The sequence below is a fragment of the Coturnix japonica genome, chromosome 3 (genome assembly GCF_001577835.2).
Source record: "Coturnix japonica isolate 7356 chromosome 3, Coturnix japonica 2.1, whole genome shotgun sequence".
Lineage (NCBI taxonomy): Eukaryota > Metazoa > Chordata > Aves > Galliformes > Phasianidae > Coturnix > Coturnix japonica.
This window is the reverse complement of record NC_029518.1, coordinates 50924810-50943334: the sequence shown is the minus strand read 5'-3', so window position 1 is coordinate 50943334 and position 18525 is coordinate 50924810. Positions and strand designations below refer to the sequence as shown.

The 18525-nt window shown below is 39.4% G+C and overlaps 2 protein-coding genes across 4 annotated transcripts in view; one reads left to right on the top strand and one right to left on the bottom strand.

Annotated features, from left to right (window-relative positions):
• The window catches only part of TBPL1 (TATA-box binding protein like 1), a 15002-nt gene extending 3907 nt beyond the window's left edge, over positions 1-11095 (top strand). For all 3 annotated transcript variants that reach the window (XM_015858446.2, XM_015858447.2, XM_015858449.2), the window contains exons 2-7: positions 3829-4015; positions 4542-4624; positions 5753-5816; positions 7415-7518; positions 7609-7703; positions 9837-11095. In XM_015858446.2, the coding sequence (XP_015713932.1) occupies positions 3881-4015; positions 4542-4624; positions 5753-5816; positions 7415-7518; positions 7609-7703; positions 9837-9907 (552 nt within the window). In that variant the 5' untranslated portion in view covers positions 3829-3880 and the 3' untranslated portion in view covers positions 9908-11095. The remainder of the gene's footprint in view (positions 1-3828; positions 4016-4541; positions 4625-5752; positions 5817-7414; positions 7519-7608; positions 7704-9836) is intronic.
• A 1516-nt stretch (positions 11096-12611) lies between these two features.
• Positions 12612-18525, bottom strand: part of SLC2A12 (solute carrier family 2 member 12) — a 30083-nt gene continuing 24169 nt past the window's right edge. The window contains exons 4-5 of the mRNA XM_015858445.2: positions 17643-17775; positions 12612-16898 (exon numbers count right to left, since the gene is read on the bottom strand). Of these exons, the coding sequence (XP_015713931.1) occupies positions 16802-16898; positions 17643-17775 (230 nt within the window). The 3' untranslated portion in view covers positions 12612-16801. The remainder of the gene's footprint in view (positions 16899-17642; positions 17776-18525) is intronic.

Sequence of the window (18525 nt, the reverse complement as noted above, 5' to 3'; positions counted from 1 at the left end):
TGTATGTTTGGTGGCCCTGCCAGGCAGGGGGGTTGGAACTACATGATCCTTGAAGTCCCTTCCAACCCGGGTCATTCTGTGATTCTGTGTGATTTCTGTTGAAGTGGTTACTGCCCATTTGGATTTCTTTAAGACTTCCTGAAGTAGGAGCACATCTTTTCTGAACAATCTTTTCTTTGTTGCTGGTAACAACGTGAGACATCAAAATGAATCCCTGAGGCAGAGCTTGTAGCAGGTTATGCTGTTTGGCAGAAGCATCCAAGTATGGAATCAGCTCCTTTATCTATTATCTGGGTTCAAATCCCCCTGTGGCACAAGTGGTAGAAGTGCCGCTCTGCTACACAGGAGGCTCGAATCCCGGGAGTTGGACTCAATGATCTCTAAGGTCCCTTCCAACCCGCACGAGACTGTGAGACTGTGATACTACGATCTAATAATTCTAAACTGTGCCTGGGAAGACATTGGTGCTGTGTTTATGCGCTAAATGAGAATGGACGTACTGAATCTGAAATGTGTACACTCAGATTTTGAAGGGATCTGGGTGCTATTTAGCAGCAGCAAGTGCAGTCATCTAAGTGCAAACGAGAGAAATTTCATAGTGGGTATTTGAAATGTGAAGCATTGCAGTGATTTACTTCTGTTAGATCAGATAATGCTACAGTTGCAAAAAGGCAGTTTTTCAATTCTTATGCTGTGTTTATATAACTGCTCTTGTGACAAATTCTGTTACTTTTTAACTGAATGCTGCAAACCACGGTCTGGAATATGAGCTACAGCTCAAATCAGATTTCACATTTAAAAAGGTTCTCCCTCAATATCTGTTGTTGTGAGCTTTCAGAGTGTAGCTAATGAAAATGGGGGTATGGTACCTTATGACTTTTCTCCCTTAAAACTCATACAGGTGACTTGTACACCTACTCAAGATACATCATAATGTCTGAAAACCTTCTTACAGACGGTTCCACAACATTTTAACATCAAGATTTTTCCTGTGAATTTCCCTTTAGTAATAAATTTTATGGCTTTTTTTTAGGTGTAATTTTCATGCCTCTCAATTGTTTTTTCTTTTGTCCTTAAACCTTTTCTCCTAGGTTCTATTTAAAACAAACTGCCAGCGTTTCATGGGGATATTCTCATACAGTGCTATAGTTTGCTTAGCAGTTGTTGGGCGCCTCCAGTGGTGCAGTGGTAGCAATGCCACTTGCAACACTGGAGGCCGGGGTTCGAATCCCCTATGGAGCAAGTGGTAGAAGTGCCGCTCTGCTACACAGGGGCTCGAATCCCGGGGGTTGGACTTGATGATCTCTAAGGTCCCTTCCAACCTGCATGAGACTGTGAGACTGTGAGTTAGGAACCTTTTGGGGGTCTTCTGTATGATGGCATTATGTTTTCAGAATGTGGAGGTTGAATATGCCAGTAGAAACACGGTGAACTCTGGGAGACAGTGCCCATTGAAGGTATCTTCTTTCTCAACATTAGTTCCTGGGTTCCAGTAAGTGACCTCAGCAAGAGCCAGGACATAGAGACAGGGCGGAAAACAAATGCCTCTCTCAGGATGCTGTGGCTTTCAGCTCCTCTCTCTACACTGGCCTTCATAGTATCATAGTATCATATTCTCATGCGGGTTGGAAGGGACCTTAGAGATCATCGAGTCCAACCCCCGGGATTCGAGCTTCTGTGCTGCAGAGCGGCACTTCTACCACTTGCGCCACAGGGGGGATTCGAACCCAGGGCCTCCAGTGTTGCAAGCGGCATTCCTACCACTGTGCCACCGGGGCACATACTGCTTAAAATCTGCACATGTGCCATCTTTGGATCCAGTACCATAAATCGCTAACCCAATCTGTAGCAGTCCAGCAAAACCAGATGGAACAAGTCATTTGTAACTTCATAGGATTCATAGAATTTTGAATTAAAAAAAAAAGAAAAGATCTGGGAATGCTAATTAGTAACTGTTTGTTCTCTTCTCTGCCTTCTCTCCCCCACGCGTTGCCTTTGGTTTTCTACCTCTCTTTTCTTCATCGATTTCTGTGTTATCACCTGCCTCTCCTTTTCTTATATTGGACAAACCAACAATTATAGAATAATTCTTTTAGCTGGGAGCCAGCTGCACAATAGAAAAAGCGACTGTCACAGCAGTTGATCAAGTGCATTACACACATCTGCAGTGTGTGTTATTTTGTGTTGGCAGTGAGTTTTAGCGTAATAGTTAGGAAGTCTTTGTCAGGTGGAAATAATGATAATAACATTGTTAAGTTTGTGTCTTGTAGATTTGATGCACGAGCCAAAGGATTTATAAGATTATAAATGTACCATTGCATCGTGTCACGTGTATGGGTGTTTTTGATAGTCTTCTGCTTCTTCTGTGCCAGTGACCACATGGAGTGTCTTGTGTATCTGACAGTTTTCCTTTGATTTTGGTCCTTGTTTTCTCTTGGGATTCATTTGGGATGAAATTTTACGAACATTTTAGACAAGTGGCCCAAGAATCACAGAATTGTAGGGGTTGGAAGGGACCTCTAGAGATCGAGTCCAACCCCCCTGCCAAAGCAGGCTCCCTACACCATGTCACACAGGTAGGCGTCCAGGCGGGTCTTGAATATCTCCAGAGAAGGAGACTCCACCACCTCCCTGGGCAGCCTGTTCAAGAGCCATCTGGGATATTATTGCTTCTATACCTCAGTCTGCTCTCTGCTTAAACTTATTCTCCTAGATGAGAACTAAGTTTTTACTGTGAAGTTTTTACATTCTTATATAAAGAAAAATTCCTTAATAAGCTCTGGTATTTTTATGCAAGTCCTTTTCACTTTTTAACAACTTGCTCTTCTTTCTCTTTCTTTCTCCCACCTTTCTCTGAATACTTCATCTGGAATTTATCTGAAATACTGACCATCTTGGCTTTGGTTTGCTTACAGAAGTGATGCCATTGGTTGCAGGATGGCAGTGAGCAATATGCCTGCTCCCTGTCTCACAGTTCATCCTCTGGTCAAAGTGTTTGGTAGGAGCATCACCCTTGGCATGCATAGGCGGCAGATTGAGCAGTTTCTGGCTGTGTTAGGTTTGCTGTGTGTGTGCTGGGTAGCTGTCCTGTAGTATCATTCTTGCTGTTCCTCAGAAACATTTGATTCTCCTGTGTGCATACAATATGCTCCTTCTGTGTCATTCCTGTGGCAGAGCAGAAGGGGATGAGGGGCTCCTGTGGTTCAGTGTGGTCTGTTACTGCCATCAGGACAGTTTGTATAGTTCACCCCATGCTCTTACATTTGGGGAATTAGGCCAAGATTGCTGGGTGAGAAGTGGGTAAGCTTTGGTTGCAGACTGTCTATAGGCAGCAGTGTGTGTAACCTCTGAGTTTCAGAGTTACTCAGCAGGCTCATCCATTTTAATACAAATGATAAGCTGTTCAGAATTACCATTGTAAGCAGTGAAAGAAATGCTTTTCCCGAGGCGTCTAATGACATCGTCATCTCATTCCTCAGCTCATTTCTCATTTATCCTTTGAAGCTATGGAAAAAGTTTTAATAAGCTTTGCAGTGTCCTAATATAGTCGCCAAGAGCTGTAGCATATTTAACCAGTAGATTTAAAAATAAGATACGTACATTTTATGTCTGTTAAGTCTGGCAATGTGGCTTCAAACAAGCTGCCTCCTATTTTATAGTGCACAGGATGCAGACACCCCCCCTCCCCTCCACACGCATTGAACTTAAATGAGTCAGACTGTAGTCACTTCTGCTTCTTGTCTCATTTAAGGGGGTGAGTGTATACAAGAACAGTGTTAATAGGCAATTTTCTACAGGTATGTTTAACTTTATTGTTTTCATTCTCAGGATGTGATCTTCATGGTGAGCTGGTGTGAGAACTGAGCTGTAAATCACCCCAATGGATGCGGACAGTGATGTTGCATTGGACATTTTAATCACAAACGTAGTGTGTGTTTTTAGAACAAGATGTCATTTAAACTTGAGGAAAATTGCATTAGAGGGAGCAAACGTGATATACAAGCGTGATGTTGGGGTAAGAGATTTAACCTAACACAGTTATTTGTTTTTACATATGTTCCTTAAGCTAAAACTTCATGCATCTGATATCCATGTATGGTGGATAGAAAAGTTTTATTTCAGTAGTTACGCAGAATGCTTAACAACTTATGTCAAATGCTAAGCCCATTTAATGAGATATCTTATGAGACCTCTTCTGCCTTGGGATCTAGTTTGTCTCCTCCAAACCTGATTTTTAATAGGTAAAATTAATAAGGAATTAGCAGTGTGAGAGTTCTAATAATAATAAAAACAACAAAAAATGATTTTAGGGAAGAGTACCTTTTAATGTATTGTGTTAAAACTGACCAGCTAATTCAGTGCACATTTATTTAGCTCATCTCTAGAGCTTATTTTGTAATAGCTGAAAGAGACGAAGGGAACAGTTCAAGACTTACAAAAAGTAAAGAAAATATTATTAGTACAATAGTTTGTTGTTGTTTTTTTTTCCTAGTATGAAATTGAACTAATTCCTAGTGCTTCGCTTTCATTTTCCTTTTTAGAAAGTGTTAATGAAACTTAGAAAACCTAGGATTACAGCCACAATTTGGTCCTCAGGAAAAGTTATTTGCACAGGAGCCACGAGGTGAGTTCATGAAGATCCTTTCTGTGGATGAAATTTATGTGTATTTTAAAACATAATGTTATAGATGAGGAAGTTAGCAAGAGGCTGTGCTTGCCACTGTTAAGATCCCCTCACACTGTATCACGTTTAAGTCCTTGCCAAACTAAGCACTTGGGTGGAATTTATCTATGTAGTGTCTACCTTGGACCACACTGAAATCTTAGGAAACATCGTTTCAGCCTTCTGGAAGAACAGCAGCAAAAACTGTTTTATGAAAAAAAAAATAATAATAATAATAAAACATTGTAGGGATTTCACTTGAAAACTCTCTAAGATTTTTTTTTTTTTATCTTTTTTTAAGCCAGAACTTGTAATCTAGAAAGGGATGATGTTTTCTAAGGAATGTTTCTTCTATTACTACATGAAAACCCACCCAAATTTAATCAGATTATACACTGCTGAGGGACTGGGAAGAAGCAAGAGTGAACTTAATTTGGCTACAGGAATTCACTGAACTCAATCAAGGCTCGTTAGGCTAAGTTCCTTTTAAGGAATACACTGTGGATAAGATACAGTGGTAAAAAGCATACAAATCCATACATGCTCCCCATCTCAAAATGGGCAATGTTTGGTCAGTGCTAGCATTCAGGTGATCAGCTTGGTTTTATTTTTCCTCTCACCCTGCCCACTATTTTACTGCATGGTGAGCTTTTCTCCTAAACTTTGTATTGTGCTTTCTACTAGTAGGAATGTTAAAAGCTGTGTTCTTTTGTATGCCTCCAGGGAAGTTAACACACCCATTGTAAAGGAGAGTAGGATGAAAAGAAACCACCAAGTCAGGATGGCCAAATTCAGGCTGCTTGTGGTCATATTTGTCTCTTAAGAGCATTTATGTGTGATCAAAGTATGACTTCTACTGACCTGAGCTGAGTGCTGAGATAGTCTTCAAATAGGGTATAAATGATTCTATTTGAATATCTAGATAGTGAAAATAGAATGTAATGTGTACAGCTGGGTGAAATAAAGGCTGTCCATGTGATCACAGTTCATGCTTACATAATGGCTTATTTTATAGTCTGAGTATCTAGTTAGCATGTGTGCGCATAAATATATAATTCATTAACGCTAGATTGTCTTTCTGATTTACAGTGAAGAAGAAGCTAAATTTGGTGCCAGACGATTAGCTCGTTGTCTACAGAAACTAGGTTTTCAGGTAATTCTAATGAAAATGAAATTGTGTGACTTAAGCAATGCTGATGGACATTGTTTTCAGGGGAAAAAAAATTAGGGAATGTAGTAATTCAGCACCAGCATGTTTTCACTCAGATGCCCCTTTTGTGACAGAATACATTTTCCAGATGCTATCAAAGAGAATCTGTCTTACTTCATGGATTTGAGTTTCATTTGGCAGCTTAGAATTGTGCCTTTTCCCTGGCTAATGAACAGTGTTTGTTGAATGAACCACCCACAATTGTTTCTTGAATCTTACAATGTATTTTTCAATTCTTTTGGAAGAAGTGCTGAAATGTATAAACCAAGCTGTCATTTGAAGACAATTCCCTTCATTTATGGTGGAACAGCAAATGCATGTCTGTCTCAGTTAGGGTGCATTTTAGCCCTGTTAATTACAGTGGAGGGAAGTGCTGCTGTGTTGTGAGATGGCACAGCTGAAATAAGTCAGATGAAAAAGTCAGGGCATGAAGCTCCTCTTTTCTGGATTTGGGTTACAGTTACCAGTCAAAAATACCACTTGAACTGTGTTGTAAGTGTTATGAATGACTCAGAGTACAAAAATGTGTTTTAAAACTTTCTGGTAGTCAGTTGTACTGCTTATCCACAATTTGTGTTTACCAACAGGCTACCCCACTCAGGCTGTATTCGACCCAAGCAGAAGTTAGGCAATATTATTGCTAAAAATGTGTGCATTAGAGCCAGGCTCTATAAGTTGGAGCGGAACATTGGATAATTGGGAGATGAACAGTGCCTCCAATATAGATGCACAAAGTGTTATAATAAAGTGAATGGTTTAAGTGGAATATGTTTTAAGGATTAAAGTAATAGTTAACCTTTTTATAAGGTTCGTTGCTTCCACTCATACTTCTTGAAAGTTCTGCCTGAGGAATGGTCACTTTCTGTTCTATTTGGTTCAGAAATTGGGGGAAATATCCTCCATTGATATTACTGATACTGACTTCTGATCAGTGCACTTGCTTAGGAATTGTCACTTGGCTACTTTAATGTAGAATTGCCATGAACAGTGAGTAACTGAATGTCAGTAGTCTGTGGTGGGCTTCAGAAGGTTAAAGACTGTAAAGAAGAGATTATTAGACTGGAGATTTGAAATGAAGCAAATTTTGTCTTCTTTCTTATTCCCAGCTTTAATAAAATCACTTCCAGCAATGAAACGCTAAAGACACTTTTACATATTGCATAGGATTCTTGTAACAGTGAAACACTTTTTTTTTCCATACTTTGATGTCTCATGAATTATTTTAGTTTATTCTCAAATTTGATGTGTTTAATATAACAATGAGTTGTTCCTGCATCTCATTCTTAAACTGTACTAAAACCACGTAGTACAACTGTGAAATATCCAGTCCAACAACTACTGTACTAGAGAAGGATAAAGTAAATGATTTGAATCCATTAAGTACTTTTTAGACTCCTATTTTAAATATATTAATCACATTGATCATCAAAATACTCTAGCTAGTATTATTATAGTACTCTTTTAACATTTTATGTGATGCATACATCTCTGCTTCTCTATGAATTGAATTTTTAATGACTTTTTCCTCTCTTTTTAAAAAGGTAATTTTCACAGATTTTAAAGTTGTGAATGTTTTAGCAGTGTGCAACATGCCCTTTGAGATCAGATTGCCAGAATTTACGAAGAATAACAGACCTCATGCTAGGTACGGTAGGATTTTAAAGTGTAACAATGCTTGTATACATACCTCCTAAGCTTTTCTTTTTGAGTTTTGACCTTTTGTTTTGTTTTCTAGTTATGAACCAGAACTTCATCCTGCTGTGTGCTACAGAATAAAAACTCTCAGAGCTACCTTACAGATTTTTTCAACTGGCAGTATCACAGTTACAGGTATTTTGATGCCATAAATATTTAACTTGTTGGGAATATTTAACTTCAGGGACGGTTAGTTAGGAAAAGATGACATTCAAAACAGTTAAAAGATACGTTGAGTAGACTGAGTAGATTTTGTTTCTCAGTGCTTTCATCTAAATTTTTTCTGAGACAAAGCACCAGAGGAGTTACAGGGAAAGCATTAGGATTGATTGGCTTAAAAATTACCTTGAGTGGATGAGGTCTGGGGACTTTGTTTGTATTTTATTTTTTCCATTTTTTTGAATCTTCATAATACTGTAAGCTGTGACAGCCCTTTCATAAATGTATGTCTCCAAACTTGATATTTATAGAAACACGTAATATAGAGCATAGCGTTTTGTCATTACTGAAGATGACCAGTGTTTATAGTGCTTCAGACTTCTGCTCTCTTCTGTTGAAGCTCAGCTGGAAGAGAACTGCTACCTTGATTACATGCATAATCACAAGTATTCCAAGACTTGATTCTCCTGAGTCTTACAGATGCTGTGCTCTGCTTTCTCCTCTAATTTTCATTTTCCATCCTTTACTGCATTTACTTGTGAGGAGTATAATACAGGCTTCCAGATGTGAAAAATCAGATTTTTAAGGAATATCCATTAAAGTAGCATAGAACCAAAAAAACACTTTATATCTCTTCAATTGGAATTCAATCTTGTGGTTGTTAGGGCTCAGCTATAGTATCAGAAGTCATGTAGATATTATTTGTAAGTCTTAATTTCTTGACAAATACCCAGACTTTGTGGGAAATATTTATCGCAAGATTTCAGGAGAATTTTATTTTTGAGTAGACGAACTCCAGACGTTTTAATCTGAAAACATAAGGCTAAAAATGTATTTCAAGATTGAAGCACGTATTCTGAACTGGTCGAGCTACAACTAGAAATTAAATTTGAAATACATTGGAAGCTGGAGCATCCCTGAAGTCTTACAAGACTCTCAGTTCTGCCTTTCTGTAAGTTTGTGTCTACTCGCATAGTGCTGCTTTCTGAAGGCTGTCTCTAGTCTTCTGTTTTACAGTAGCAGACAAATGTGAGAAGGGTCTGTCTATGAGATAGATAATGTTCTAGGCTTTTATCTAAGCTTAAGCGAACATTTAACTCAATTTGCTAAGTTTGAAAACACAAGAATACTCTTGGTCCATTCAGTTTTCTTCCTAACTGAGCATATGAGTGAAAACAATATTTCCCAAATTATATACCAAGACGTACCCAATAAGTGGGCTGTTTGTGATTTTGGATGGTTCTCTGTACTTGAGATTAACTTCTGAAGTCCAAAGTGCAGTATAAAGAAATTGAGTTCATAGGCATTGAAGCATGTGAGAAATAGCTGGTTTCGTTTATCTGCATCTCCAAACTTCTATCCAGGATGAATTTCTTTTGGCACGTTCATTGCTTCTTCATTTATGACCTCAATTGTTCATTGTGGAAAAGAGTCTAGTACCATTAAAAAGCAGTGGTAGTTCATTTTTCCATTGCTTTCCTCAAGTGTTGATAAATCATATTAGATAACCAACAGCTGTTTCATCCTGAGATAGTAATTACTCCCTAGCTCACAGATGTCCTGAGATGAATGATTGGAGCTATTTGCACAATTGAGTCTGAAAAGTTATCAAAGATAAATTTGCTTGGAAAAAAAAAAAAAAAAAACTTAAATTAAATCCAACATTATTTAGCAATAATTTTTGTTTGTGGCTGTTAAATGTGGGCAGGTCATACAAATCTGGGTAGTACAAGTTCCTAGAAGATTACTATAAGCAAAATTATTTTCTTTATTTCTGACCCTCAGCTGCTACGGTCTTCCTGAGCTGACTAAGAAATATGGTAGAAATATGAAACTTGTATGGAAATAAATAGTTTTTATTTGTAGTCCAGCCATTGGCCAGAGTGGGACATCTTACAAATTGCACAGTAGAGTTGTTTTTTGTAAGTAGAAGTGATGGAAGGAAAGCATTCTTAATGTAGGAGAAATTATTCTTGTTTACGGAGCGAAGTTGTGGTAGCTAAAATTACTAAAGATAATCACTGTGGTTGTAATTCACAATGGTCTGATTTATTTTTTCCTCTTTCTGTTGCTTTATTCTTTTTCCTTTTTTCCTTTAATACACCTCAGGGCCAAACGTAAAGGCTGTCGCCAGCGCTGTGGAGCAGATTTATCCGTTCGTGTTTGAAAGCAGAAAATAAGTTTTGTAATTCACCACTCGATGGTTAGCTTCCCTAACCGAGCACCTTTAAAGACTGCTGCACATTGGACTAAAAGCAAAAAGGAAAACTGGACCAACTATAGCAGAGGAATACAGACTTTTTTTTCTTGTTCATGGCCACAGTATAAACTCCAGTCCTTTTGGATTTTACTCTTAACAGTGCTGTATTGTAAAAACAGAAGTTTACAAGATATGAAATTGCTGCTTTTAAAAAGACATTCTATTTATTTTTGCAGTAATTTCTGTGTATTCATAAGCAAAGCTGTCACGATGTGCACTACCTTAAAAACTTTGGTTATTTTTTTTTTATTTAGTTTGAGCTTGTGTTTTATTTGTGAATAGTCTTTTACATTTTTGTATGCTGAATATTGGGCACCAAAGAAGCTGTAAGAGTTATCTTTTTCACCTGATGAATGTGCACAAATAAAAGTTTGGAAAATATTTCTCTCCATACCTGTTCTGTTATATTCCTTTCCCTTTTTCTATTACATTAAAATTGTATAGTTGCAAATTGATTTGGAATAATGTAAGAATAGTCTTTTGCTGATAGCTTCTGTTTCTATTTGTAGTACGTGTAAAATTTTGTGTGTGGGTTAGATTGAAATCTATAGTAGTTACGTATGTTTATATGAGGATGAAATTTGGTTTGTTCCCAGTTCGCTTAACTACATGTGCCAGATCAAGTATTTTCTTGCTGTTAAAAGAAGACATTTCTAACTAATGGAAGTCTGCAACAGGTGTTTTGCTGTAGATGATGAGGAAATCTTACCAACTTAAGAAGCTACCATAGAGAAATCAACCGCCTTGTCCACCAACTGGATGCAAAAGGAAACAAAAGTTACTATGCGAGCTTCAGTGTTCTGGGAAGTGTTGTTAAGCTTCAACTCAAGACGATGTACGGTCACACTAATCCAGTCCCAGCCTATTGCTGAATGACAAACAGGCCTTTTCTACACTCATGTTACTGTATAATATTTCCACGACAGGAGCTGCCAACAAGCAACGAAGCTTGATTCTGGCATGTATTATTATTGGTATGAGTCTTGGACATGGAAGCCAGTAGATGTTTCTCTCAATAAGTGCACATTTGAAGCAGAAGAGAGGTGAATGCTTAAAAGAAACTGCAAATGCTACTTTTAAAAAATTAAAATAAATATGTATAAATGTACGTATGTCTTTTTTCCCTGAATGAAGACAAGTTTAACGCTACAGCTCTGAGCTGCAGGTAATGCGTGAACTGTTAGTATACTAGAAGTCACCTGTTGTGGAAGGAAAATGACAAAATATCCTGAAAACATAAATGCCTAGTATGATGTATGTTACCTGTCCGAGGGGTGGTATAGAAGTTGGGTGTGCAGTGTCTCCATGCAGAAATTATGGAAAGAATCATGTATGAAATGCTCAACCGTACCCTTCAGAACAAGAGTGATGTAGCCATAAAAGCCATTTTTAAATCAGTGGAGGTAAGAAAGAAAAGGATTTGTGACTGAAATGCTAGGTAGAGTTTTGCAGTCACAGAACTCTTGATAAATTATATGTAAAGGAATGCTTGCTATGTATGACCTTTCCAGTTAGTTAGTGTAGAAGACAGTGTGGACCACAGCGCTCCTGACAGTATTTTTGTCCAACATCATAGCAGTGGACAAACAACTATTGGGGAACACTAAACTTGAATTATTATGATTTTTTTAAAAAGGCATTTGAACAATTAAGAGTTGTATGAGGTTTTCAGTAACAAAATGGAGTGCTATACTGATGTGAGAATTTAGCCACTATAACTGCAGTAGGTACAGCAGGTGAGGCTTGGCTCTTTCAGTTCAAATCTTGAAACACTTGAATAATACCAGTGAAATTCTGAAGCTTCTCTGAAGCACATACACTTCCTAAGTTTATCTGGGTGAAAGAAAAACTTCCTGTCATTAACACTATTATGTAGTCTGAAATCTAACTCTTGTAGGAAGAAAAAGGTTCAACAACAGCCTACAATATATTACTATTCTGCTGGGCTGGTTAGCTCAGTTTGTTAGTATGGTACACGTGATGACAGTGGGTTTGAGCTCTTCATGGGCTGTATGTGATTTTCTGCAGCAAGGACATAGCAATACCAGGGAAAGGGATAGACTGGATGAGGAGTGGCTGGAGAGCAACTCAACAGGGAGTGACCTGAGGGTGCTGGTGACAGCCATCTCAACATGAGTTAACAGCCAAGAGGGCAGTCTGTGTTTTGGGTACATTAAACAGCATAGCCAGACAGTTAAGAGAGTCTCTTGCTATGTTTAGCACTGGTGTGGCCTTATCTTTGATACTGTGTTCAGTTCTGGACTCTACAATATAAAAATGATGTTAAGGTCCTTGAGATCATTCAGAGAGCAGCAAAGCAGGACGTGCCTTCCAGACCTGTCACCTGTGAGGTGGCACTTGGGTAGTCCAGTCTGGAGAAGAGGAGGCTCAGAGGCGACCTCCCTGCTCTCTGCAGCTCCCTGAGGAGGGAAGCTGTTAATGCCCCATGTCTGTCAATGTTCAGCATACACTTGGATAACGCACACCCTCGGTAATATACTTTAGCTTTGGTTAGCCCTGAAGCGTTCAAGCAGCAGTTTTGTTTGAGACCTTAAAAACAATCAGTAAGTGAGCCAAAAAGCACTTGCAAACTTGCAGACAAGGTAGCGCTGAGAAAGAGAATGATAGAATGCAAAAATATTTTATTTACATATATTTATACTGAAATATATATTCCTAGCTCCAAAGGAGACTCAGTCTGTGACAAATAAGTCTTAAAACGGCAGATAAAGTTGATGGTATACACTCATCCCCAGGGATATCGCTGTGTTCCCAGTCACTGCTGGGAAACTACAGGTCCCAGCCTTGAGCTGCTGATGCTGCTTATTTCCGTACACACACACAGTATGCCTCTATTTGTGTTTAGAATAAACCTGTCAATCAATCAGCTCCTCCTCAAAGGCCTTGGTTTCCATAGTTCTGCCTGCTTTTCCCTAGATTCTCCTGTTGGATCACAAGTTTCCTCACAGTGCTCAGCTGTAGCACTAGCAGTGCCGTAAGAAGTCTGTTTCACATTCTTTTGAGAGAACAGCCAGTTCTATTTATACAGCCTACTAAGGACTCATTTTCGCAGCAGAATGAGAACTGACTCATTGCTGGCTTTTGAGTTGCTATAGCCACTAGATCTTTAACTGCATGTTCCAATCCCCATTTTGTCATTCACTGACTTGTAGTTAAGACAGATTAACCAGAGAAATTTGCATTTACCCCTGTGCAAATATACTGTTGGGTTTTTCTTTTCTATACCCTACTCAGAATTTTGCTAAGCTCTGAGTTTTAACACAGTCCCTCTTGCTTTAATACTGCCTGCGCATTTACTAAGTATGTCTGTTCTGTAATCCACTCTGATAATGAAATCAGTGAATAATTTTAGACCTCCAGAAACTTTTCGGGTAGTCCTTCAGAGGGATGTGTTACATAAGACGCCTCTTTCTGCCTTGTTGTAATGCTATAATGGATGGAAAGTACCACAATAAGCAGGGTGGGAAAGTCTTTTAACTACAGCAAATGAAAACAAGCCCAAATGCAACAGACAGAGAAAAGAAGAAAAAAGTTCCTTACCTTCAGAAGACCTCAGATAGGCAGAGACCTCCAGCAAGTGATACTCTCACCTCCACTGACAACCCTTAAATGAGGTCTGGGAAGGGGGTAGAGCCAAGATCCACCCCTTCCAGTCACTTAGGTGCATTGCATTCACCTGAGCCCCCCCTGGGCTGGCCCTGCCTTCCTACCAGATGCTCAAGCACTGTTTCAGGCCATGACTTAGCATTTCTGCTACACCTGTATTTTTATAGTAGGAAGTTATAACTCCTAATTCTGTGTCATCAGATGTGCAGCCTTTGTTATGAAAGAGAGGCATAATTAGGGCTACGTTTACAAGGCTATATAAGTCTACATCTATACAACTACAATTAAGACTAAAACCATAAGGAGTAAAAAAGCCCTTGACCTTAAAATGCTATCTTTAGAGGTATCTAAAACTGTTAAAGTATCTGCAGTTAAACAGTGTTGGAACTATGCCTTCTTCAAAAACACTATAGATATTTTACTTGTTTATTATTCCCTTACTAAATGTTTGTGTGTGGGGAAAGCTCAGAAAAGCTCACCATGGAGCCAAAATCTCTGTCTCTGGGGAGACAATTCCCATGGTATTTTCCAAGTTAAGTATATTTTTGTGAGAACACTTACAGAATTTATTACAGAAGGAATTTATTTTGGAAGCTGTGATGCTCAGCAGGGTTTTACAGAAGCCTGTTGCATTTGGTGTGATGTAATAGAATTTACAAGCCAGTATGGGCTTGGATTGCACACGCAAAAGTATGTTCAGCTATACTACAGCAGTACCAATTAGAGCAAGTATTGCTATTGGAAGTGCTGGCAATCACAGTCAAGCAACAGACACAGTAATTTCCTGCCACTAAAATTGCATTTTATTCCTTGATTTAATCTCAGACATTTGTTAGTATGGGAATGAATGTGATAAACCAGCAGCATATTTGAAAGACTACCCACAATCAGCTGAAAATGTCTTGTGAGGCCGGTTCAGTACAATGTACACAAATGAAACGCAGCCACCAGCAGGTGGAGAGGTTTCAGTAGACATCATTGCTGAACAACATGGAAGGTTCCAACACAGGATTCAAAAGATGGATCCAGTCAGTTGCCAAGTGAACAGTATAAGGCCTGCGGTAGCTCTTTACAGGTGCTTGAGAACGTCCTCCAGATCTTTTGCTTTTGACCTAGTGCTCAGTGGGCTTCACACACACTCATTAGACACTACAGGACACCAACAGTTTAACCAATATTTTAATATCTTTCCACTTAGATAATAGAATGTTTTGTTGTCGTTTTTCTCCAGTAATAAGGCACTAATATTTGTAAAAACTATTCTTCACCATGGCTCCAACTCAGCTGTCCTTGCACTGCTATTCTGTGACTGAGCTTTCACACATTTTGCATCCTTTTCATGACTATCTGAAGTAGTTACAGGAATGCACTTACCTTTGTCACTGCTGCAGTGTTGAGTAAACTGTTACTGGTGCAGCCAGGAAAATGCAAGGGGACTTTCAGCTGCAGGGTCTCTTCCATGCAGTGGCAAAGAGGCCTCTTCTAACAGCTTGTTATTTATTGGGAATGTAGTGCTCAGACAAAATTCTGGGCAGGTCTTTGTTTTTTATTGGAAAATTTAAAATAATGGAAATGAAAGTTTTCCACATCTATGGGAAAGCTGGAAGTACATCTGGTCCAGAGCGGGATTGAAAGTTGGGGTGGGATTACTGCACATTACCCCCAGCGTGGCTTGTCCTTTCAGCAATGGGAACCTGAGGCCATTGAGCTGACTCCTGGAGGAGATTTCACCCTAAGTCACCTGAAGCTTAGGCACACAGCCCCACTGTTTGTGTAGCCTGTGTGTGCTTGGTCTCTTCTTGCTTCTTATGGACTATGTCAATAATACTTACATGTACCTTCGTCAGAAGATTTTACTTAATTTTTTATGTGCGTGCCCTAATCTGTATCTTGCTGAGCCTTATGTGCACTATTATATGCATTCCTGAAAGCAGATGGGTCTCGTGAAACTCATGAGGTTTCTGTGAGTGCTGATGGCTCTTGAATCAGAACAGAAAAAGTAAGGCAGCCATAAGCCAGCCAGCTCACCAATCACCTTGATGTTTGGTGGAAGAGCTTCTGCAAGAGTTTAGGTTGTTTTAGATGACACTGGATCTGCACAGCTAAAAATCCTGTGTTGTGATGACAGCTTGCCTGCCCTTTGTACAAAAAGTCCAGCAAGATTTTGACACTAGTTCCCTAAAAGTTTACAGTGTAAGAAAGTTGTGGCACAGTTTTGGCCAGAAGATAGCTGAAGTCCCAAAGTAGCTAAATATCCAGTGACTTTAGTAAATCATGACCTTGGCATCAATAGTTTCTTTTCAGGTTTTGAACACACGCTAACTATATGAATAGGTGTTCTCCTCTGGAATTACAAAGGCAGTGTGTAAATGTGTGACAGTCTCAGAATCTGATCAGAACTGATTCAATCTGGCCAGAAGTAGAACTTTACCTTGGTCAGTAAGTTCCTTTAGTGCAGAACATGGTCAGGTGGTTTCAGTGCTTTGAGACAGTAAATAAAATGGGATCATCTGGGTAGTCCAAATTACTATCAGTACTCCATCTGACCATGTCAGTCTTACTTCCTCTATTAAAGGCTGAGAGAAATGCCACTATGTGACTGCTGAGACAGTCAGTATGCTTTTAAAGTGTTTGCAGGTTCTTGGGCCTGGTTACTTATCTGCTAATGAGTATTAATCTACTCACCATTCTACCACAGTTCATTAACCTTTTAGGAAAAAATACTTATTTTATGGGAGCCATATAGCTAACCCTTCACAAGGGTTCAGTAATTTAGGATACATATGGTGAGCAATAACCAAGAGTTGGAGAGACAGAAGTCTCTAGCAGTCTTCCCCTGTGAGACAAACTCTTCCATCTCCTTGGAATGGAAGAGTATACACATGCTGAGTATAGATAACAAGGACTCTGCACAGCATTCTGGCTTCCGTGCACCTCTTGAGTGTCAGAGTAACCTAGGGGAGGTGAGGGATTCTGGTTTGAAACAGATGGAGCCTGGTGTTCCAGTGAGTTACAAACTACAACAATCTTTAATGCTGGCCATAAACTACCATTGAAAGAGCTCTACTAAGAAATAAGAGAGAGATTATCTTGTGTATAACAAAGATACCATGCGTCCCATCGTAGTGTCAGCATTATTTTTTCTCTGAGTCAGTCTTTTGGCAAAGGCTGCCTTGGTTACCCAGCTCTAGTAGATCTGTTCATTCTCCCTGTTGGGCAGTTCCACTGGCACCAGCTTCTCCCTGCGCTGGCTCATCCAGCACAAGGGGGTCTTTGTGTATTTACTGGAGAATAAAATACATAAACAAACAAATAAATAAATATGGCTATTGAGTGTCAGTAGGACGTGTTGCATTGGAGGACTGCCCCCACTCACCACCACCACCCCCCCACACACAAGGCCCATGCTCCAGACCTCTGCCAGAAGAGTGTGGAAGCTATGCTGCCTTTTGGTCTTGGGCCGGTAAAAAAGCAGGTACATATCCTCTTCAGATATATTAGGAGAGTCTGCTTGGTTTATATATATATGTATATATATATTGCTAAATATATATATATAACAATAGCTAAAAAGAACTGAAAAGGATGGGGGGATTATGAGCGTCACACTGATAATAAAAATTGAGTCCAGAGTCACAAGACTCAGTAAACACATGCTAAAACTGCCCATCTAATAAAGCTACCCAAACTCATATGGAGGCCTGAAGTACTAAAGAGAGGTTCATTGTCCCTCCCTTTCCCTGTCTACAAGCCAAGGCATACAGCCCAAATGGGAGAGCAGGGCTCTCTCCTCCTCGAAAGGCCACTCAGCAAATGTGCTGGGGAGTCCAGCAGTCATTAGCGTTGCTGGGTCAGTCCACCCGCAGCAACAAAGTGTTTGCTTTGCCAGAGAGATTAGCATGTACAAGCTCAAGCCTCAAAAAAACATAACTTTTCCAATCAGCTTGGATTCCCTTTTTGTTAGTACGCATCACCCAGAGGCTTTGTCTCTCTGGAACCACAGGGATGCAGTCATGCTTTGTACTTACTCTTTAGCCAGTTCCATGGATATTTGCTCCAACGAGCATCCTTTTGTCTCTGGTATAAACACAATAACAAAAGCAAGGGATGCCAGGCTCATTACCGTGTAAATGAAACACACCCGGGACAAACCAATAAGCTCTATAAAAGAAAGAAACAAACCAACAAAAATTATTTATTTTTCAAACATTACGTTTTCTGCTGCTATGTTTCTATAGGATACAGGAGATGTTAGAAAGCAGTTAGGCTGTTATTCTTGGCTCTTTCATTGGTGCCTGGCTATAGTTTGAAACGTTCTTGTTGTTTCAGTCTTTATGAAGAAAAACAAAAAACAAAAAAAAACCTAAGGAGTTTATATTGACCCATTTAGCATAAACCCATTGATTTATTTTGTTTGCTGTCACTTCGGATAGAAACAGTGAGCAACCATTGTTGCTGTTTCATGCCAGGGCACTGGGGGTCACAAGTGACTTGAAATTCCACCCATGTCTGGGTTTTTTGCAGATTCTTTCATGGAGCAATAAGAGCATTTTTCACACTGTGGCAGTTGTCTCAGTTAATCCCACCAGGCTGTCAGTTCCCAGAATTTCTGCTGCAAGCTGTGGGTTCTGCATCAAAAAGAGACCAACTCCTAATAGGGCCAGCCAAGAATTCAGGGTTTTGGGGTTGCTTTTTTGTTTTGTTTTGTTTTTAAGCTTAAGGGGGTAGAGAGGTCCTCAGGCGAAAGGAATGGACTCTGCCACTGCTGTCATATTCTTGGAAAGCTCCCCACACACAAGCTTCTGTATAGGCAGACCCTTAGTGTTCTTCCCCGCTAAAACTAAACCAGAATGCTGAGACACTTGTCAGTTGTATCATGAGCTAAAAACTGCAGCTGAAGCTTCTGTTCCA